The sequence below is a fragment of the Hesperophylax consimilis genome, chromosome 28 (genome assembly GCF_061612785.1).
Source record: "Hesperophylax consimilis isolate HC1 chromosome 28, BYU_Hcon_1.0, whole genome shotgun sequence".
Classification (NCBI taxonomy): Eukaryota; Metazoa; Arthropoda; class Insecta; order Trichoptera; family Limnephilidae; genus Hesperophylax; species Hesperophylax consimilis.
Window position 1 is genome coordinate 8503591 of NC_142863.1, and position 24620 is coordinate 8528210.

The 24620-nt window shown below is 34.8% G+C and overlaps 1 protein-coding gene across 4 annotated transcripts in view; it reads left to right on the forward strand.

Annotated features, from left to right (window-relative positions):
* The window catches only part of LOC149410129 (uncharacterized), a 48248-nt gene that overhangs the window by 18330 nt on the left and 5298 nt on the right, over positions 1 to 24620 (forward strand). Inside the window, exons 2-5 of one of the 4 annotated variants that reach the window (XM_089648480.1) lie at positions 5693 to 5706; positions 12378 to 12818; positions 20160 to 20405; positions 22848 to 23387. In XM_089648480.1, the coding sequence (XP_089504606.1) occupies positions 12489 to 12818; positions 20160 to 20405; positions 22848 to 23387 (1116 nt within the window). In that variant the 5' untranslated portion in view covers positions 5693 to 5706; positions 12378 to 12488. Of the gene's footprint in view, positions 1 to 5343; positions 5707 to 12377; positions 12819 to 20159; positions 20406 to 22847; positions 23388 to 24620 lie in introns of those variants that run through there. The other 3 variants (XM_089648481.1, XM_089648479.1, XM_089648478.1) reach the window with 3 other exon arrangements.

Here is a 24620-nt window from a genome sequence, read left to right on the forward strand (position 1 = left end):
AATTTTTGGGACGGAAAAGGTACTTTACAAAAAAGCAATATCTCGGGAAGGTACAGTGTTAATGAAGTAATTTTTTTTTTTATTCATATCTACAAATAGCATAGAATCACATACAAAAATAAAATTCATGGCATTTTACTTGCTTCAATAAATAAAATCCATTTTAAACTTTTTTCAAACTTTTTGTAATTTTTTTTTATTCTTATCTACAATAAACATAGTACAACCTAAAAAAATAAAACTCCTGGTATTTTGTGTGCTTCACAGTGTAGAAACGTTTTTAAAATAAGAAATCTTTATCATACAGAATTGTTCTAGGTTTTTTTAAATCTAGATACAAAAATAAATAAAATCCATTTTAAACTTTTTTCAAACTTTTTGTGATTTTTTTATATCTATTTTTAGTTTGTAATTGGGCAAGTTATAGTTTAGGTATATAGCTAGTAATATAGGTTGAATGAATGGACTAATATCAAAGAAACAGTCCTAGAGACAAGTCACTACATGGAAATGATGTATCTGCAACAAGAACAAGACAGAACATGAAAATTACTATCTGCCTCATCACTAAGTTTGCAGGATACTACATGCTTTGTTTCCTCTGACATGCTTAGTTCTGAGTCAGCTTCAAAGCAGTGATCATCTATATAAATACAGTAGTTGTTTCATGTTATGGTGTACGTTGTTAAAATGTCTCTAATCGAAACAAGTTTAGTTAAATGTAGTGTGGGACAACATAATGGTACTGAATGTCACAAAAAAAGTTATACTAAGTCAGAGAAATTAACGAGTGTGGATTTGTTAAGTGAATTTGAAAAAAAGCTTATTCAACAAAGAAGTTTTGTATCTACAGACTTGGTTTTCAACATTTGTGAGCACCACAGAATATTTAACGTAAATAAATATGAAACATTTCAAAAAGCTTGTTTTGACCCGTTCCAAAGCCACAAAAGGAAAATTACAAAAACTTTAAGAACAGTATCCTTGGAATTTTCAGAGAACATTAATACCATTCTAAAAGTAACTAATAAAGCAATCCCTGGACAAAAAATTTGTAATGCATGCAGAGCAAAAATTAGTAAGAGCCAAAACCTTAACAATGAAATTGAAGAGCTTAACACTTTTCAAGAAGACATAAGTGAAGTTGAAAATGTTTTAAACAAAGAAATTTTTTTACAAGAAATCAACACTTCTTTAACTGACATTGGAGAATCTCCATTTAAACTACATGCAATACCATCCCACAGTAAGTCTAGTTACGCTAAACGGAAGTTAGATTCTGCTTGTTCAACCTTAAAGAAAAAAGTAAGTAAAGTTTTAGAAAAAGAATTTTCCCCAGTAAAATGTGATGCAAAAATACCAAGATGTATTCAAGAAAAAGCTAATGACATGGACAGGCTTGTTGAGTTGGTTAAAAAAAAATTGGAAACACAAGTTACACGCCGTGAGAGAATTCAGCTTCTAACTCTCGCTCCAACTTCGTGGAGTAGAAAAAAGGTTGCTGAAGAATTCAGTGTTGGTGAATACTCAGTTCGTAAAGCACGAGAGCTACTAAATGAAAATGGTATCATTGCTTTACCTGATCCAAAAAAAGGAAAACCATTAGACCAAGGAACAGTTACTTTGGTTAAAAATTTCTACCAAAACGATGAATTTTCTCGTGTTATGCCAGGGAAAAAAGATAAAGTTAGCATAACCAAAAATGTTTATGAACAAAAAAGACTATTGCTTTGTAACCTGAATGAACTTTATGCTACCTTCAAGTTTGAATACCCTGCTTCAAAAATTGGGATTTCGAAATTTTGTTGGTTGCGTCCCAAATGGTGTGTGCCAGTAGGTTCTCCAGGCTCTCATTCTGTCTGCGTTTGTGCAATTCATCAAAATGTAGTGTTGCTTCTTAATGCTTGTGACAGTGAAGAAACGTACAATGATTTAATGGACTACTTAGTGTGCTCAAAGAACAATAGAGACTGTATGCTTCGACATTGCGATAAGTGTTCAACATCTAGTGAAAATCTTAAGAAACATTTGTTAGAAAAATTTGAAGAATGGGACCAAGAAGATGAAATTACATACAGTGCATGGGTAACTACTGATAGAACACAGCAGGTTTCAGTTACAGTTCCCTTTCATGAATATGTAGAACATCTTGTGAAGAGTCTTGTAAAACTTCTTCCTCATTCTTTTACAACAAAGTCTCAATCAAAATATCTCAAAGAGTCCCTAAAAGCACAGCTTCAGATAAATGAAGCTGTTGTGTTATTAGACTTCAGTGAAAACTTCTCCTATGTTATCCAGAATGAAGTCCAGGGTTACCACTGGACGCAAGACAGTTGTTCACTCCACCCAGTGGTAATTTACACTTGTGAAGAGCCTGGCAAAGATCTCACAGTGTCAAGCTTGTGTGTAATTTCAGATGACTTGGAACATGATGTAAGTTTCGTTTACGAAACTCAAAAAATTGTTGCTCAATTTTTAAATCAAAAATTTCCCCAAATTCAAAGTGTTCATTATTTTACTGATGGTTGCGCAACGCAATATAAAAACTGCAAAAACTTTTTAAATCTGTGTCACCATCAAAAAGACTTCAACTTGAAAGCATGTTGGTCGTTTTTTGCTACGAGTCATGGGAAATCTCCCTGTGATGGAATAGGTGGAACAGTAAAACGTCTTCTAACTAGAGAAAGTTTGCAACTTGGCCCTGGCAACACTATCACAACTGTAGACAAAACTTTTAAGTTTTGTCAGTCGAGAGTAGAAAATATATATTTTTACTTGCTGAGAAAAGAAAGCTTATTCACTTGCAGGCAACAATTACAGCAGCGTTTTTCACAAGCTAAAACAATACCAGGCACTCGAGGTTTCCACTGCTTTGTTCCTCTGTCTGAAAATGAAGTTGGCACAAAAAGGATAAGTTCAGATTCAGATTATGCTTTGATTTTTAACTTCAGTGGGGAACGAAATCGCTCTGAGCAACTAAGTATGGTACAAATTTGTACAAACTCTTATGTAGCTTGCGTATATGACAACCATTGGTTTTTTGGACTTGTGGTTTCCAAAGATGAAGACGAGTGTGATGTATCAATCAAGTTTATGCATCCTTTTGGCCCAGCTCCATCCTTTTACTGGCCACATCAAAAAGAAGATATTTGTTTTGTTCCACTACAAAATATTTTTAATATCGTTGACCCTCCCACAACAAAAGGTTCAGGAAGAGCTTACTACTTTCTTGAAAAAGACGTTCATCATGCTGATCAAAAGTTCAACCATCTTATGGGTCAGATCAAGAATAAAAGTAAAAAATGAACTTGAACATTTATTTGTAAACAATATTATTGTAATGTACTTTCATTTAACCTAATCCTACATTGCCTGTTTTATTTTTATTGTATTTGTTTTTTAAAGAGTTAACTTTGTATTGAAAAGAGTTAAAAAGTTGATCTTGTTATAAAATATTGCTATGGTGTATGCATTCAGGGTAAGGAACAAGGTACATTATTTTGTTGGTGCCTTAAGCTTACATTGCAAGCTTACCAGCATGTTGTAAAGGACCGAATAAGTTTGACTTTTTTTATTTGCAAATACAGTATCTAGATTTTAAAAAACTTGGAACAATTCTGTATGATTAAGATTTCTCATTTTAAAAACGTTTCTACACTGTGAAGCACACAAAATACCAGGAGTTTTATTTTTTTAGGTTGTACTATGTTTATTGTAGATAAGAATAAAAAAAAAATTACAAAAAGTTTGAAAAAAGTTTAAAATGGATTTTATTTATTGAAGCAAGTAAAATGCCATGAATTTTATTTTTGTATGTGATTCTATGCTATTTGTAGATATGAATAAAAAAAAAAATACTTCATTAACACTGTACCTTCCCGAGATATTGCTTTTTTGTAAAGTACCTTTTCCGTCCCAAAAATTACTTAAAAAATTACTTTTGGTAATTTTTTAAAGTCAAGTAGATAAATGTAAAGGGTTTATTTTTTTTTCTGCAATCAGCATAGTTTTCTTGATAATATTGAAAATTTTCATTGCATTTGCACTATAAATGACAAAGATACAATTTTTTTTCATTGAAGGTACAAGCTCTTCCGGAGTGCTCGGAATATGTAAAAACGCTTATTTTGCCCAAACTTCAACTGCCCATAAAAAAAAAACTAGTTGAGGTAGGAAGGTAAAATTTGGTATATTTTCTTATCTATATGGAAGGATTAAAAATTTAAAGTTTCATCAAAATCTGAGATGGTGGGTGACAAATCCAAAATTTTCTGGATGATTTGGTGCGGATTGACCCGAAATCGTTGTTCGTCTTTGTTATCTAACTAAAACATAGTGTTTTTTTTAATTAAATACCAATTAGCAAGCAAAATCCATTGTTCGCTGGAAGTTGGAACAGTCCATTTGTCATTTTAACGTCCATTTGTCATTTTAAAGCGGTCAAATTGAACAATACTGTATGATTATTGCAACTCAACGAAAAGATAGCCATTTCGTTATTCAAAAATATTGTGTTGGCAAAACTTTGATGACCATTATATTGTTTTTAAATACATATATTTGAATTTTACTTTTGATTTCAGGATTGAATGTAAAATGCAAATCTTGGAAATGGAAATCTCGAATTGTTTTGTCATCCAATTTTATGCGTAAATGTCTGCGAGTGTATTCGTGGTTGCTACCAAAAGTTGATAGAATGCATTTTCATCGACAACGAGTCTATATGCTGAGTTACAGCTTGATCGGATGTCGGAAAGTGATTGGGTTTTCCAATAAGAGGTGTTATTTTGAATAACCCGCTATTTCGGTAGATGTTACTTTTGAAGCTGTCATTTTTTGACATTTGACAAGTAGAAACTACGCCATTAATAAAAATGGAACGATACACGCTTCAACAACGCATTGAAATTATTAAAATTCACTTGAGTGAATCAAATGCAAATCATCTTGAGTGATGAGGCTCATTTCCACCTCGGTGGCTTCGTCAACAAGCAAAATTGTCGCATCTGGGGCTCGGAAAACCCAAGAGTTATTGTTGAAAAGCCTCTCTATCCTCAACGTGTGACTGTTTGGTGCGTTTTATGGTCCGGGGGACTCATTGGACCTTACTTTTTCGAAAATAAGGCTGGAGCAACAGTTACGGTGAATGGATTGCGCTATCGAGAGATGATTAATGATTTTTTATGTTCGGAATTGAATGGTATTGATCTGGACAACGTTCACTTTCAACAAGACGGCGCTACGTGCCACACAAGCAACGAAACCATTGATCTTTTACGATCGAATATCAAAATAACACCTCTTATTGGAAAACCCTGTATGTATGTTCAAATAGATGTATTAAAAATAAGTTCTACTTTTGTCTGTCCTCCAAGGCTCTAACACCGGTCTACGCACAGTGCGCACCGATTGTCGCTAACGTAACACGTTTCAACGAGATATTAGTGGCTCGAATTGTATAGCTCAATGATTTTTATAGAGTTTTACCTAATGATATTTCACCATGAATCATCTTCATTCCTTTCTTATTTGCAGTGCAGCTTGAGACAGTTAAGTTTGCTGTCGGTGGCGGTTGCAAAGTTAAGTGTGTCAAGCTGTTGAAATGATTGTGTAACCCTATGGTAATGAAGATTTCTGTTGCATTTTCCATGTGGGAGTTGCCAGGAATAATGTGATCGTCGATGAGTTCCAGATTGTGTAAAAACAGTTAGTACACTTCCTTCACCTGATAAATGTTTTGTTTTTTTTGGTTGTCATTGTTAATTTTGTCATAGTTTTACTCTTTGTTGTTTTTAATAGTTTTATTTGAGCACGCTATAACATTTTTATTATTTGTAGATGTAAATAATGTGTGTTTATTTTTGTGATATATGGCTTTAAAAATTGTTTGTATAAATGAGGTATTTATTTATAATACGGTAGGAATATTCAATGGTTCCATGATAACTCAACACAGTGACAATTCAACACACTTTTAAAAAGTGATATAAAGTCATAAGAAACGATGAAATTTTTTTTTTTAATCTATCCTAACCTAACCTACTTAACCCAGTTAAAAAAGTTTTTGTTTCATCACTTTCCATGACTTCATATAACTTTTTAAAGATGTGATGAATTATCATTGTGATGATTTATCCGGTCACCATATTTAATATAGGGTGTCCGGAAACTCGTAGTAAAAGCAGAAAACTAGTCACGAGTCATTAAAAAATATAAGAGTATTTCAATATACAGGGTGACTATATGAAGTGCACAAACTTCGGGAGGTGATAAATAACTTTTTTCGAAATTCCATTGTTTTTTTTTCCTTTTAAACAATTCAGCTTTTTAAGCTTAAAATGTTGTAATTTCTAAAAATGTTATTTATCTTTTTTACTTGTATTATCATGTAGAATCACCTGCCGAAGTTAGTGCACTTGACGGACACCTTGTATAAATATATATATATATATTTTTTTTTTTTTTTGATTCCTTTTTCTTTGACAACTAAAGGTTTAAGATAACTTTTGGAGCCAAGTCTATGCTTCAACGCAAATTTAAAAGACAACTTTGGACTCCATTTATTCGAAAATTAAGGCTAAAATTAAAAAATATACAGAACAAAATCAACTCAGAATGTGATGCAGATTCACCAGTTTCCCGCTTGTACTACGAGTTTACGGACACCTTGTATATTCTGTGTGTGCAAATGGTCATTAGGTGTAAATGGCTATATCTGATACCATCTACATAAATCATTTTTGACAATAGGTCTACGCAGACCTAATGATAAATTTAAAATCATAAAAATGAATGCTTACATTGCTTACGGACTCAATCTTCGTATTATATGTATATGCAGTTTTCAATTTGAAATCCCATTCACCGGTGGTGTTCAGTGTCTCACCTTGACGGTCAACAGGTTCAGATACCTTGGGGGGGCTGCATACCAAGTTGTGGAACCAGGAGATATGGTCAAACACCCGACATGACCAACCGTGATTGTACTTCATTAAAGGTACTGTCAACAGGTAAACATGGGAGATACCACAATTAGCTATGACGACCAAGAGTTCTAGCACGGACGATCTATAAAGCTCTCAGGTCAGTTAGCAATATTTGCGAAAACAGTCAACGATTGATAAGAAATATTCCTACCGACTATAGACAAATTTTAGCGCAACCTCCATAATATGAGGTAAGCTTCCGTTAACTCTCAATATACACATCTTTTTTAAAAAATAATGTCGTTCGTAATGCAAAATTACTGGAATTGAAGTAATGAAGCTCTTAGAATTGAAAGAATTCATATACGCGGCCAGTTGAATCCGTTCGAGCCAATGACGCATTGTGAATAAAGACCACATTAACTAATCAACTCTCTTTTTTAGTGACAAAAAGTAAATGTGGACTGTCAATGCATATTTAGGTAGTATTTCAATTCGACATTGCCAATTTATTAATATTTTTACATAACTGTATGACGTTTAACGTTTCGAAATGTCAATTCATGGACAATACCTTCAGTCTTGCCATCATATGTCGACTTCTTATTTATCGCATTGCCAATATCGATCTAGATATCAACAGCGCGAACATGCTCGGAAAATCCGTATAAATAATCCTGTAAATAATCCCGTCGATCCGATATTTTAAAGTCTCTGGGGGTCGATTGCTTTAGTAATCAGGTCAATTCGATAACTTAACAATATTGGATCGATAGGCTTAACCTACAACGATTTTATATCGATATCCCTAGCACAGTTGGGCTGTTGATAGCCAAACTGATATTGACGAAAAATTAATAAAAAATCGTTTTACGATGGCAACACAGGGGGATCTATCTACGGATTGACATGACTGAACGTCAAACGGCTACGTAAAATATGAATAAATTGACAATGTCGAATTAAAATACCGACTTTAAAAAACATTGTTAGTCCGCATGTACTTTTTTTAGACTAAAAAGGGAGTTAATAAGTAAACAGGGTCTTTAGATAACTTGTGATATTTGAACAACTTTTGTTTCCACTCGAACTGATTCAATTGACCGCTTACACAACTTTTTTCAATTCTGAGAGCTTCGTTAGTTCAGCTCCATTCTTTAATAAGCCAGTAATTTTGACACAACTTCTTTTAATTCTGAGAGCTTCGTTAGTTCACCTCCGTTCCTTAATAAGCCAGTAATTTTGCGTAACGAACAACATTATTAAAAAAAATTGTGTATATTGACAACTTATCTTCTAAAAGCGGTGGCTTTTGCTTACCGACTGTCAGAATCATATGCTGACCGTCCTCGCAAATATCGTCAACTGACCATAAATAATGGATATATCGATCGACCACGGTAGATACCCTGAGGATTTTTATAGGAGCCATGCAGACCGTCTTAGTACCAATAATATTAAATTTCTAAAAATATTTTTCTCCAAATGAGATATTTTCAAATTGATCACACCAATCAAATATTCAGCTGGTTTGAAAAATAATTTCGCAAGGATTCAAAATATTATATAACCTCTCAGAAAAGGACTTTTATTTACTTTGTGTTCCTTTGCGAACTGTCAAAACGCGAAATTTTTTGTGTTATTCACGAGTTTTGTTAAAAGCTTCATAACTCACGTTTTGGGAAACGTAGCCTCATTCTAAAAAATGTTTTGGAAAGATTATGAAATTCACTATTGTATTGTTTTGTTATACGTAAATATTTGCGTGTCTAAATATACATTTTCTGAAAACGTCAAAAATATGTAAAAATCGCTGACCATTATTTCAAAGCTGTGAAAAATGTACTTTTTTCTGAGTATCATAAAGAAATAACACTTTATATATTGAAGAAATATAATTAAAAACTATTAGTCACCTCAAAATATTAACCGTCCAAACTAAAATATTTTTAATAAATTATTTAAAAACGCAATAAATTATGAACGAACAAGATGACAGATTCAATCGACTCAGATAATGCACCTCTACATTCCATAGATATTCTTGAATGCAGACGCGTAGCGTTATTCATTATCGATACTCTGTTTTTTAAATCATGGCAATCCGTTTACTAGTGATGGAAATAAATCGATTTTTGTAAAATCTCGCGCGTTTACGTGAAAAGACGTTCTAATGTCTTGACCGCTATTATCATATTTACGTCTTTTGACGTTCTAATGTTCCGAGTGGTTAAACATGAGAATGGGTCATTTCGACTCATTCTTGATTTCAACAGCTCGGCTGTGGAACGATTTGCCCACCTCTGTTTCATCCCTCCTACAACACGGGTCTCTTCAAGACCAATGTTAACTCCTTCCTCTCCTCAAAAAAACCATCCACACAGCATCCCCAAAGATGACATAGACTGTGAGTGAAATTATTTTCATCAGGGCCTCCTGTGTCAATTTAAAAAAAAAAACAATTTTTTTTATATTTTTGTCAAGTCATGAAATGTGTTGTTTACAAGTTTGAAAGTAAGTTCTATTTAACGTTTTTTAATCATGTAAAAGTATTCTGTTTATCTTTTGATCTGAAGATAAATATGTGATTGATTAGCTACATAGTTATATGAATTTTGTTTTTAATCTCTGAAAAACTTATATAGTTCTTGAGTCACACCTTTATCTTTCGTAGAACATTAACACTTATAAAAAATAAGTTTTTTTTTCTGTGGATTTGCTTAACCTGTGATTTATTATTAATAATATTCATAAGTAGATTGATCAAGGTACTACTATAATTTTAGTATCCTCATTCTGAATTCTGACTGCCCTTTTGTTTGATGCCTAAGATATCCTGGATTCTTAATTAAATAAGGTAATTAATTAATGTTAACATACATTAAAGAATGCTTTCGCAGTGCAGAAGTAACAACAATGTAAAATTCGTAGGTAACTGACATTTTTATGTAGAATTTTTGTTATCTTGCTTTTGTCAAACACGCATTTTTTTATGTGTTAGTTTGAACTAGCTGACATGCTTGCTCGAATTTTCTCTACTTTCTATAAATGTAATATACATGTATTATATATATGAACCTTCCGGAAGAAATTCTCTAAATGATAGTGAAAATCCTATCAAAATCCGTTGTGTAGTTTATGAGAACTAAGCGTACAAACAGACAGACGCCGATAGCGACTTTATTGTAGTATACTAGAGATTGTATGTAATTGAATTTTATAATAATTGCTTCAGTATTTATTATTTTGGGAGTATAATATCAAACCTCTAATTTCTCAGTAGAAAGATATTTAAATATTGAATAAGTCTGGTTAGAACAGCATAAAAAAGATCACATATTATGTAGATAGGTACTTTAAATGTGAAGTTTACAGTAGTTTGTTGATATTATACCCATGGTTTGCACTTTCTCCTTGTTGAGCCAAAGTTTGGGACATGTTTGAGGTGTCAATCATCGGGGCACAACTTCCTAATTGATAGACACTGCACAGAAGTAAGAACAGCAACATGACGCCATCACCCTAATCCCCGAGCCACATTAAGCAAGCATTTGAAGCCAGGACGGCAAGCTAGCAATAGCTTAGTAATCTTGCAAGCAATCTGGCAAACTGTAGCTACATGTAATGCTCAAGCTAGTATTTCAAGCCAGGACAGCAAGCTAGCAATAGCTTAGTAATCTAGCAAGCAATCTAACAAATTCTAGCTACATGTAATTGCCCAAGCCACACTAAGCTAGTATTTCAAGCTAGGACAGCAAGCTAGCAATAGCTTAGCAATCTAGCAAGGGATCTACCAAACTCTAGCTACATGTAGCTTAGCTTTTAACCTAGTAAATGTAGTAATGAATAATGAAGTGAATTATTAATGTTGGGAAGAACATAATAATTAGAGTGTCAGTATAATATTTATACTATTTATTGTTGCTCTGTTGTAAAAGTTACTACAATAAGAAAGATAAATGCTAAATAGTAGTAATAATAGTAATAATAAAGCAGACATACCCTTTTATACGTCAGCATAATCATGCTACCTCTTTCATACACGTATGTCTTTTTCATACATTTAGACACAAATTCATGACATTAAGCTATTGAGGGAGGCATTAAGCTAGCATATCATGCCAGGATAATTTAAAAGGATATGGTTATATTATTTGAACTGGTAACGCCCCCATCCGCCGAAGTCAATATCCTGGCTTTGCGTTCAGCTTCGTGTGGCCGCCGAAGCTAGTGAACGGTGTTTCTCCGACATAATCTGTTCATTTTTCCACACGGACATGTTGTTACCTTAGTCACTGCAATGATACTGGCTTAAAATTTCCTACCATCGTGTAAACTGGTCTAGCTTGAAATACTAGCCTCGTGTCGCTCGGGCATAAAAGTCAACCAGCATTAGATATGTAGACCGGTGTTTGACCGGTCGGTGGCTGAGTTGACATTGTGTTTGGGTCCCACCCAGGCGTAGCGATTCCTCGACTGGCTAAGTCCTCCATCACAACACAAGCAACATTTTCCACTTAGTGTGGTGTGGTAGTTCAAATATTGTCAGGTTATCCGTAACCCGAGAATGTTTATCTTACTTTTAAAAAATATATATATTAACATATTTAGCTTTATTGTGTGTGTTTTAACATTTATCATTATGTAGTACTTCTGCACGGTTCCTAACGTCTTTACGCTTTCTCCCACTAACACATTTCTCCTTATTCGATTCCTTCGACAGTAGCCCAGTTAACCAGGGTTATTATAATATATATATATTATAATAACCCTGGTTCATCATCCCATCAAGGCAAGACGTTACCATCACGGATGAATGTATTGGAGATGTTAGAGTTCTCCACTCCCCGAGTAATTATTTCTAACCTCTAGATATAATTCTGTTTTTTGGGGATGGAACCGGTGTGGATGGAACGTGCGGGGGAGCTGCTTATGTAGGGTACCTTCACCCACACGTGTTTCAACCGATAAGTCGTCCCGTCCTACGGGATCATAACTAGTGTGGTCAATCACAATTCGGAATTTTTTTGCCGGTTGCAAAAGAGCAACAATTCCCGTCTATATTGAGTAGTCACTAGGGTAAAATAGGAACGCTCCTCTCCACTCCTCCTTAGTTCCCTAAAGATCCCACGAGGGAAGAGGGTCTTTGACATTAAATATTAAAATAGTTTGTTTAAGCTGGTTTTTTTTATTTCTTTACTAAACCCAAACTCAGATCCTATTTTAGGATCATATCCTTAATACTTTCATATCAATAACAATGGCCGTGAAGTGAACAATAGATTTTAATGCATTTCTGGAAACTGAAAGACTTACTTCTCATTATTATCTAACTATAATAAACTGCATATTAAGCATGTCCCTAGTACGGACTATCTATGAGCACAATAGAGTATCCCATTAAATCATTATATTATTTCATTGCTGACGGATTGTGTCTGGTGTTTGCAGTTGGTGGAATACCATTTGGAGTTCCTGACGAAGCACCCGGGCGAGGTGTTCTTCTACGGCTGCCGCCTATGCGCGGGCCGCTTCACATCGCGCAACTCCTTCCTGATTCACATGAAACTGCACGACGTGCGCAAGCGCTACCCGTGCCCGCACTGCGCCAAGGCCTACGACCGCAAGTTCCAGCTCGTGCACCATCTGCGCCTGCACACGGAGGAGACTCCCCATGAGTGCGCCGTGTGCTTCGTGGCCTACGCGCACGAGGCAGAGTTGCTGCAACACTCGCGCGTGCACCGCTCCGACAAGCCCTTTGAGTGTCGCTTCTGCCTCAAGGGCTTCCCGCAGAAGAAGGCGCTCATCGTGCACCTGCGCATGCACACTGGGGAGCGGCCCTTTCCTTGCCAGTTCTGCGACAGGACCTTCACGCAGAAGGCTCACTTGCAGGTGACTATAAACCAGTACCTATATAAGAGTCATGGAGGTTGTAAATCCCATGTTTTCAATCCAATACATTCACAAAAAGTATTTGTAGTAAATAGAAAATAAATAAATTATTAATATTTAAATATCAAAAGAAAAATGTTGGTACATATTTCTAAATAGTATAAAACAAATTCGCTATCCGTATATGTCTGTTTGTGCGCTTAGTTCTTCTAAACTACGTAACGGATTTTGATAAGGTTTTCACTGTCATTTAGAGAATTTCTTCCGGAAGGTTTATATGTATAATACATGCATATTATATTTATAGAAAGTAGAGAAAAGTCAATGTTTTGTAATGAAGTCGTAAAACTCATATTTTCGGGCGCTTACATTGCATGAGATTCAAATACCCCAAAAAGAGGTTTTTAGGATATTATGCCGTGTTGAGCTACCTCCTTCTTTAGCCAACGTCTGCCCTGATGATGTACACTGCAATGCTCTCCGAAACGTTGGCTAAAGAAAGAGGTAGCGCAACATGGCATGATACCCCAAAAACAAATCACTAACCGAAAGGTATTTTGTTCATTTTGTTGAGTGTCCACGGAGATTTACATTTGCATTTAGTTCGGGTTGAATCTTGCGATCATACCTAAAGATAGTTGCCAATAAAAAATGTGCGGTGAAAAAATGAAGACAATGTTGGTAGTTCTTATTCGAAGTATGATACAGTTAAATATGACCGAAGGAGATAGGGTCCCATTAGCTCAGTGGTAGAGCAGTTCCCCGGCAAGGCAAGGGTCCTGGGTTCAAGTCCTAGATGTGACCGTATCCTTTTCTGATTTTTCTGTTTCAGATTTTCGTTTAGAAATCGCTAATATTGCCTTCAATAATTAAATTTACATTAGTGTTGGTGGTAAAAATTTCTTGAGTACCAGGGCAACAATAATGTCTAGATAAAGTGTCAATCAAGTCCCACCTTTCTCTTATTTTTTTTATTTTTTATTTATTCACATTTAAACCCGCTAAACTACTTATGTAGTTTGTCAGCAGGGACATAGAGACAACATTTATACACTCATAAGATACAATTTGAACGGTACATAATTACATAAATTGGTTACATTGCAGAAAAGTTTAAATAGCAGCATAAAAGCCTTATATAATAAGCAAGTAAAAATAAATGTATGAACAAATTAGTATTATCAACAAGTACATCAATAGTTTCATAAATAGAGGTAGGTAGTCAGGTATTACAAAATAATTGTTTTTCCATTTTCTAAGAATATGAATTCCATTTCAGGGGCATCAGTATAGATCATTATTATCCAATAACCATTTCCTTAGATTATATTTAACATTAGCAGTATACATGTTATTATTTTTAATTGTCATTGGTAATAAGTTAAACATTTTGGGTACTATATAGTTTAAAGTTCTTTCACCATATTTATTAGTACATTTCGGAACTACCAGTCCTTCATTTTGAGTGAATCTTGTGTTATGTTTATGGCAAACTCTTTCCCTATACAATGAATCAGACAATATAACATGTTGACTTACAATATTATAAAACAATAATCCTCTGACAGGTAAAATATTCAGAGACTTGTATATTAATTTAATGTTACTTCTGTGTTGATTGTCATATTTATGGATTAACAATTTTATAATGGAGTTTTGTAATGTTTGTATATAGCTTATATTAGTTTTACAAGAATGTCCCCAAGAAGTAATTCCATAACGTATAGTGGATTCAGCCAGAGATAAGTAGATTAACTTTAAAGTACTTATAGGCACGAAATATTTTATTTTATAAATCCTACCCACAATAGCTCGTAGACGTTTACAAACATTAGCAATTTGTACATCCCATTTCATGTAGCAGTCAATAGTAACACCCAAATATACATAACTTTTGACAAAATCAATGGTTTCACATGAACAGGGCTGTGCAACATTTTTATGTATGCAGTCAAATGTGTGTGTATATAATGAAGGAATTACATTACATCTGGCGTGTGGAGATCTGATGTGCATAATTTTAGTTTTTTTGGCGTTTATAAAGAGGCCTGCATCATGCGACCATTTCAGTAGGGCAATAAAATCATGTTGCATAAGGTTCATTGCAGTAACCAGATCTTCGTGCGATATTACGAGCGCCGTATCGTCTGCATATACAAAATGTTTAACAAATGAAAACAATTTTCTCATAATTGAGACATAAATAATATAAAGGGTTGGCCCTAGAATTGACCCCTGTGCAACACCTGTTGAGATATATTTTCTTTTGCTAAATTTTTTAAGAATTTCTACTCTTATTTGTCGATCAGTTAGTAAATTTTTTAATAAAACTAGCAGCTTTCCTCTAATTCCTATTGCCTCCAGTGTTTCTAATAGTTTATTTGTATCAATGGTATCAAATGCCTTAGAGTTATCTATGAATAAAACCAAAACTTGTTTTTTTAGATTTAATTCATAATTTATGTGATTTGAAAATTCCTGAAGCAGCATTTCCGTACTTTTTTTCTTTTGAAATCCATATTGGTTGGGATCCAACAAAGAGAAAGATTCTAGATATTTATTAAGTTTTATGGAAATGTATTTTTCAAGTATTTTTTCTAGGGCTGGCAATATACTTATTGGCCTATAATTTTGAATATCTGTATGTTTGCCCCCTTTGTAAATTGGCCTAATGATGCTACTTTTTAGTTCATCTGGTGTTACTGCTTGCGATAAAATTAAATTGATAAAGTGTGTTATAACAGGCCCTAAAATATTAATATGTGTCTTAATGTCAAACATTCGAATGTTGTCAATCCCTGGTGACTTTGAATTGTTTAATTTGCTAACAATAATATTGATTTCTTGGCAGGTAGCTCTGGGTAGGTACATACTATGTTGCACTTCATTCGACCTGACGGTCGATGCTAAATAATCACATTTATGTATCATAGAGCTAACACTATTTGTAAAATATTCAACAAACTTATCTGCTACGGTTTCTTCATTATTCGTATTTAACATATATTTCGAGATTATTTCGTCACAACTACTTTTGGACTTGCGTCCTAATAATTTATTTATTTCATCCCCAAGTTTTTTTTGTATTTCCAAAATAATTTTTGAATTTATTGTTAAAAAAGGTAGACTTACATTTAATAATTTCTTTTGTCACCTTATTTCTGAAAGTTTTATATTCCAATTCAAAGAATTGATTGCTAGGAAAATTCTTCCACCTTCTGTACAATGAATCTTTTTTTTTATGTTTTCTAAGATATTAGAAGTTATCCAAGGTTTTATTGACAGAGGTCTTTTTTTGGGTTTATAATTCATAACGATTTTACTCTGTTCATACAAATTCTTAAAGTTGTTTTTAATTTTACTATACACGGTGTCCGGAAACTCGTAGTACAAGCGGGAAACTGGAGAATCTACACCACATGGGGAACCCAAAAAAACATAAAGTTTTTTGATTTGAGCATTTTCAAAAAAAAAAAAAAAAAAACCAAAAAAAAATATTTTTCGGCTATTTTAGGGTTAAAGTTTTTTCTGGTGTTTAGGGTTGAATAACAGATGTTTTAACCCTGCAGAGCAGAAATATTTTATGATTACACCGGGTTAAATGAAGGGTGATTTCAAAATAATGCTTCAAATCCGAGTTTCTTCATTTGTTTTACTTTCAAATAGTTTTAATTAGTTGGGTACTTTGATCTTCAGTAATAATTTATAAGAATTTGATTAAAAAAAAAAAAAAAAAAAAATCAACTTCAAACTCGATTTACTCGATAACGAAAGCTCAAATAAAAAAAATATATACTACAAAATCGACTCCAAATGTGATGTAGAATCACCAGTTTCCCGCTTGTACTACGAGTTTCCGGACACCCTGTATAGTATATTGCAATCTTGTTCCTCAAGCAAGGAGTGCCACTTAAAATTATGAATGTTTTTGTCGATTTTGTTTTGCGATAAAAACGAAATTCTTTCCCCGTGTTCTGGGGCTTCTTTCCTTGCACTATATTTAATATTAACTGCAGTTAAAAAGTGATCCGCTATAGTAATATTATTACATACACATGAGGAAAGAGAATCGCTTTGTTTACATCCACTGTTAAATCGGACAAATATGTGGTCTAAACAAGTACGAGTAACTTTTCCTGCTAAAACTGCTTCTCTAGTTACGTCACAAATACATTTGATTAAATAATTATCCGACATTATATTTTCATATGCCATAATAATAGGGTTTTGACAATTTAACAAGTCTAGATTAATATCTCCTATAAGTAAAACATTTTCTTTGGGGCTTATAGTATGCAGAATGGCAGATATTTCATTAAGAAATTGTGGTTGGCTAGAGTTGGGGGGGCGGTATATTGCTATGATGTTTAAAATACTCTTGTTTGGAAGTGTCATAGAGCCAAGCACACATTCAAAATGATTTGTTTCTATTGTTTTCTGTTGAAATGTGAATTCATTTCGAACATATAGCAATATACCTCCTCCAGATTTTTTAGTTCGGCAATAGTTGTAACAATTAAATCCAGGAATATTATACAGACAGACAAGATTCGGTGTTATAGCCGTTTCACATAACATTAACACATGAATATGCTTCCAACAAGTATTTAAGTAGACATTCAAAGTATCCCAGTATTTATAAATCGATCTAACATTCAACTGAACAATATTAATATTTTCCATATTGTAGTTGCTATGAACCTTTAGCCAATCACAGAAATTATGAGTATTTTCATAATCTACCTCGTCATCTTCTTCAATGTAATTAGACGCCATAATCAATAGTTGCAAAGTCCTTGGCAAGGGCAGCCTTGTAGGCCGGGCAGGAGTCCTTGTCTCCAGTCGGATGTGCAGCGGGCTTCCCAAATCTTGTACAGGTGGCGCAGACAGGCTCGGCGGCGGCTTTTGGGCAGTTTATCCGCGCGTCCACATCTTTGCTGGTCCTTGCAAAACTTGAAGGAATGTCCGATCATTTGGCACTTGGAGCACACTGTAAGTCCAATGAAGTCACGAACACGGCACACATTCCAGTCCACAAAGACTTTCCCCTGCTCCACCAGCACGTGACGAATGTGGGCAGGAACCTCGAAGACCCGGTGGCAAGTTGATCCAGTTCGAGCGCCAGCAAGGTGACTTAGCTTGCAACTTTTTACTGCGAAATCTAGGCCTGCTTTGTCCTGGGCTCCTGCTAAGGCATTTTTTAGGAAGCACTCGTCCGTTAGGTTACGAGGAACGTTGAAGAAAATCACCCTTGGAAGCCGTTTTGTTGGTAATCGAGCGCTTAGAGTGTCCGAGTTTGCTAGACATGGGGTTTTCAGTATTTTATCCTGATCTTCTTGTGTTGCAGTATGGATTACAACGCCTTTGTTTCGGATACTCCTAATGCCCGTCACACGGATTCCAAGTTCTGATGGTCGTAATGTATCTTTTAGTAGCTGTTTCGTATCGTCGCTATCTTTTGTAGAATCCAGCTTTGGGAAGATGCATACAGCAGGTTTGGGGGTCCCAACGTTAAGTCCTGAGCGGTTGATTGATGGTATCATCTTCTGTGGGCCATTTTTCACAATATCGGCAAACGATAGGCTTGCTTCCGTGGCATCGGCTACTCTACGCATCACTGGTCCTAGATCTGACTCCAACTGCAATATTTTTTCTAACCTGTGTTGGTTTTCTGCTTTTTCAATCGCGATCTCTCCCTTTGCCACTATTAATTTGGCATTGACTGTTGCCAGATCAGCTTTGAAGCCCTCTCGTTCCAATAACTGCTGTGAAACTGATCTGAATACAGCGGATACATATGCGCTTATCCGCAGTTGTTGATCCTTTGAGACTCTTGACTGCTTTTCAGCAAGGACATCTTGGAGTGCTCTTAGACTTGCTTCAGTGTCGTTCAGTATCTGGACTGAGGACACTGGGATTTCACTCTCATTTTCAGACACGTCGGAATAGTCCGATGCTCCGTCAGATTCCTCATCTTCAACCACTGGAGAAATCATTCCCGAGGCCTTTTTTTGTGATGGGGACGTCATCTTATCCTTCTTTCTTTTAGTGTTGGTAATTTTAGTTCCTAGAGTCTATTTTCATTATGTCAGTTTTCTCGTCGAATCGTCTCTGCACCAGGGGGGTATAACTCTGATTGAAAATTTGAACTGAAATATTGTGATGTCATATGTTTGCCTAACTATATCCACCAATGAAAAACTCTGAAAATCTATGGAATAAACTTTCAAAGTTTTACATTGGTGTATAGTGTAATAAGTAGGCTCCGTATGAGAATTTTACTGTCTATATATTGGCATATCTATGGTTTTTTAAGACAAATTGGTTTCATATAAAAAGCACGAAGTTATCAATCTATAGAAGTTGATTTATGATCTTTACTCTCTCTAATACAGAGGTTCCCAAACTTTTTTGCCCCGTAGACCACTTGCCAAATATTTTTTTTTTCCGTAGACCCCCTGCCTGCCGAATATTGAATTTTCCTAAAACTATTAACGTCCCATGTAATAATCATTTATTTTTTTAGTAAAAATATTCCCTTCCCTTGCCTGTCCAACAACCGGGTGGCGGTATAGTTCCTCTGTCTTTACACTGTGCAGACAGGGGCACCCTTGTGAGGTATTACACCAAATTAAAATGAAGCAGGATAAGCAACGGGAATTTCTTTCTGTAGCTGGCCCTACAGAACTGCCCCTTAAGTTATTTGTCAGTGCTTATTCCGGTCAGTTCTTCTTGTCACATTATATCCAATTCTTCAACGTTGCATTTCCATAGTCAAAATGTCTTCAAACTTAGTTTTGAAGTCTTGTGTGAAGTGCATTTAAATGTTGGATGTCATTATTACCCTGGACGTTTTACAAAAACAAGTTGGGAAACTAGGAAAATTGGCGGCTTCCAATGTGCAATGTTTTGCTTGAATATATTAATTCTGACAAGAAAAGGATCGTAGACTCTATTTATATACCTCAATTAACAACTTTACGAAATATAAAAATACAAATATCAAATAAGTAATTTCTCAGTCTATTATATTTGTGTTAGGTCTATTGTGTCATTTACGGAACTCCTAAATGTTGATTTGAGGTAAAAGGGGGTCCGTTTGTATGCACCCCCATTTGAATCTCGTGGACCCTCAATTTTTTTCTCGCTGACATAGACCCCCAGCATGCCGATATTGACCCCTGGGGGTCCATATAGACGACTTTGGCAACCTCTGCTCTAATAGATCTTTATCCTTTGCAAAATATGGACTCCATATTATTTGTAAAGCATATTCCAGGAGATTTCTCAAATGTTTTTTAATGATTATTTAACTTTAGTATATGAATTGTTTAATTCCAGGGTCACATGGTCCGCATACATATTCCAAAGAACAAAGTAGATTACCAGAGAGGTGGCGAGATGCAGCCAGCGATGCAGACCACGCCCGCGGACAACAAATCAGTATTAAGTCTATTAGCCTACAGCCAAAATAACATTACCTCACAACACCTCAACCACCTCAACCACCTCACACCTCACCGCAACACCTCATCACCCATCAGCCTGGACGGCATGCCCACACAGATGGACCTCTCCATACTAAGCGTGAGTATAAAACAATAACAATAATTTGTCTTTTCCGATTTTATGTCCGGGTTAAATCTTCCCCATAGGAAAAACTAAATCCTTCCACACACTTTTCCACAAATGATCATCTAGTCAATCAACATTATGCAAGTGCATTATATAAGCAAAATAAATACAAAACAATACGAGAACAACACGTCAACTCACCAGAGATCAAATGGGAAAATAATTCACCGACTCCAAATATTTTCATATCAGAGGGTTCGGATCGGTAGAACTCCTAACAGGGCCTATAAATCCTACTGATCCCTCAATATAAATATTTAAAAAATCTTTCGTTATCCTACATGTATTTAAAATGACTGATTTTTGCATTTTTATATATAAATTTTTTGATAGATCCAATACGCCTAAATTTTGAATGAGAGAGCTAGGTATAATGCCAGTAGCCGAAATAACAAATGGTAATATTTTTATAGTCTGAGAATGCCAAATTCAAATTTATAATATATTATAAAATTTATAATATATTATTCCCACTGAGTTAAAAAATAAACTAATTTTGTGAAAGAGAACATTAATAAAATAAAAGAAATTTATTTTAGACAAGAAAACTAATTTAAAAGGGAGTTCAAAGGAACAGTGTACATGGATTTTAAAACAGACTTAATATAGTTAAATTGAAAATATTTCATAAATACATTAAAATAAATGTAATAACAAACTGAAGTTATACTTGTCAGGAATAATTAATTAAATAAGTGCCTGTTTTTTCCCCTTTCTTTATATTTATTATCAGTCTATAGTCATCTCTACTTTATTTAGATGTTTCTAATTACTCTCTTAATTGCTCAATACTTAATATGTAACAGAATCCTATATATGTACCTACACCTACACACATAGATGATCCAAATTTTTTAATTGTTCCTATTATATATATACTTACCTATTGCATAATGTTATTCTATTTTCCTTATAATTAGTGTAACTCGCTCACCAAGCACAAGAACCAGTTTCTTCTTTGGTGAGATTGCGATTATAAATATATTTTGTACCCATATGTTATTTATTTAACACCACTGTACCCATTTATATCTATATTAAATATAAATAAAAAAAATAAACACAGAAGTTCTTTTGGAGTTCCAAAGAAAGAATGTGTCAGTCATTAATAAAACTGCTGAGGAAATAGCTTTTAAGAGCTTTTTCCAATGTTTTTTTGTTCGTTGGCGGAAGTTTTAGATTACTAGGTAATGCGTTATATTATTAAGTGGCTGCCGTCGCCGTGCTGAACGGTGGCAGGAGCTGGCTCACGAAGATACTGAGCTAGACAGAACCATTTACCGCGAAATGGCAACGTAACAAATGCACATAGAGTTTATTAATTAATTAATTAATAGTTAAACGAAACATGAAACAGAAAATAAAAAGGAAACGGTCGCAACTGGGGATCGAATCCAGGATCTCTGTCTTACCGGGACAATTTATTTATTTTTGACGTGATGTCCTAAATAGTAGTTTAAGAGGTTACTCATAGATGGCACTGGTAACAATAAAGCTTAAGAGATAAACATGATTGCGAGCTCAAGGTCAGGGCCCAGAATATTTCCTACCGCCTGCTAATAAATCCATCTTAGCTCATTGTAATCTATAACTAAATAAAAATGTTCGTTGACTCCACAATTTTTATTTGAGGAGTTTACAATAAACAGGTGACAGCCACATCAGCACTCCAGGGACAGTGGCTTCTTGAATTCGATACAGAGTTCATCATAAATGTTGCAATACGGCGTGTTTATCATTTCTAGTTTATAGAAAACGCACCACTAACAAACTCTCCAAAATATTTATATATTTATTTATTTATTTATTAACGGACATCGTCCAAATTACAAAATAATAACACGAATAAAGTAAAATGAAAAATACAGGAGTAGACAAAGGTACATGAAAGCAAAGACATATGGTAGATATAATATAAGAAAATAAAGTGACAAGTCGAATCAAGTCAAGAATACGCCGTGGGTCAGGACCACGGGACACTTATAATATTCCGTCACTTGTTTAGCGACCGGCAAAAATCATTCAGACTTATCCCAAAAAAGTTAAGGTTTTGACTTGAGTTGACCAGTCTATACATTCTGGACAATGGTGAATAATATCCATAATTTGTCGAATGATGGTTGAGGAAGAGCAGTTCATTATTTCTGAGTCTGTGCGATGGGATATTGAAGGGAATGAGTTGCAGTAGAGTAGGTGAATCAATAATACCATTTATAATTTTGAAGAAGCAAATGAGGTCATTTCTTTCCCGACGGACTTCCAAAGGAGAGAGGTTTAGAGTTAGTTCAATTTCATCATATGAGTATTTGCCTTTTTCTAAACCTAGCCTCCTAGCAATCAATAATATATTATAATATAATTAATATTCTATAATAGACTGTTTGTTGATTCCAGGGGCAACGCGAAAAACTCATTGAGTGCGACTTCTGCGATAAGAAGTTCACGTACGAGCGCAACAAGACCAATCACATGAAGAAGCACGGCTACGGCGGGGAAGTGGCCCCGACGCACTTCGACTGCGGCGTGTGCCGACGCACCTTCGCATCGCGCGGCCTGCTCGTAGCGCACGCCCTCACCCACGCACAACACCACACGCAGAACCTGCATCAAACTATCGGCTTGCCGCTCAACAACACAAGCCCGTTTCGTTGCGATATCTGCGGGCGCGAGTTCAACATGAAACGGAATCTGATAATGCACGTCAAGTCGCATAATAACGAGCGTCCGTTTGAGTGCCCGGCCTGCGAGAAGTCCTTCAAGTTGAAATACTTCCTGGAGCTGCACGTGACACGGATACACCCGCATGTGCGGCTGGAGGACTTGCACAAGAAGAAGGAGGTGTCGGTTTCGCCCCCTCCCACCGAGAAGGAGGCGGGGGATACAAGGGGTGTGCCGGTCACACCCAATAAGCGGAAACAAAGTCAACCCAAAAAGGTGAAATTATGTTTGATTCCTTCATAACCTAAAACATTTCAAATTACTTATAATAACCCAAAGATGATTATATACATTGCATAGTAAATATTATAGTATATAGATTATATGCTCTAGTCTCACACTAAATCTATTTCCACTCGAGCGATAGCTACCCAAATTTAAATTTTTCAAATTAAAGATTTTTTTGAATTTTATTTATAAAACATAGGAATATGGTATACACTATGAAATCTAGGTGGATTTATTGGCTTTAACCTCTCAGACAAAGACTTTTATTTACTATGTGTTCCTTTGAGAACTGTCAAAACGTGATAATTTTTGTGTTATTTACGAGTTTTGCTAAAAGCTTCATAACTCACGTTTTGGGAAACGTAGCCTCATTCTGAAAAATGTTTTGGAAAGATTATGAAATCCACTATCGCATTGTGTTGTTATACGTAAATATTTGCGTTTCTAAATATACATTTTATGAAAACGTCAAAAATATGTAAAAATCGCTTACCATTATTTCAAAGCCTGGAAAATCTACTTTTTTCTGAGTATCATAAAGAAATAACACTTTATATATTGAAGAAATATAATTAAAAACTATTAGTCACCTCAAAATATTAACCGTCCAAACTAAAATATTTTTAATAAATTATTTAGAAACGCAATAAATTATGAACGAACAAGATGACAGATTCAATCGGCTTAGATAATGCACCTCTACGTTCCATAGATATTCTTGAATACAGACGCGTAGCGTTATTCATTATCGATACTCTGTTTTTTAAATCATGGCAATCCGTATACTAGTGATGGAAATAAATCGATTTTTGTAAAATCTTGCGCGTTTACGTGAAAACACGTTCTAATGTCTTGACCGCTATTATCATATTTACGTCTTTTGACGTTCTAATGTTCTGAGTGGTTAAACCGTAGTAATCAGTTTGTTTGTTTCCATATTTATATTTGGAGATATTAGATTAATTAACCAACACCTGGAAATCTCCCATCTCTAGTGGATAATCTTCCTCAAGAGAGCACGGAATATCATTTTTCTTTACGCCGGATCTGTCATCTCGACAGCTGATAGCGTGACTACTGCAGCTAATTCATAATTTTCAAATATCACTCAACTAGCAGATCACGGCATATCATCTAGGCCACGCCCACACGTATAATATGTTCTCTAAGTATGTATAGAATTTTATGGCGAGAGATATGGTTATATAGGCCACTCCCAAA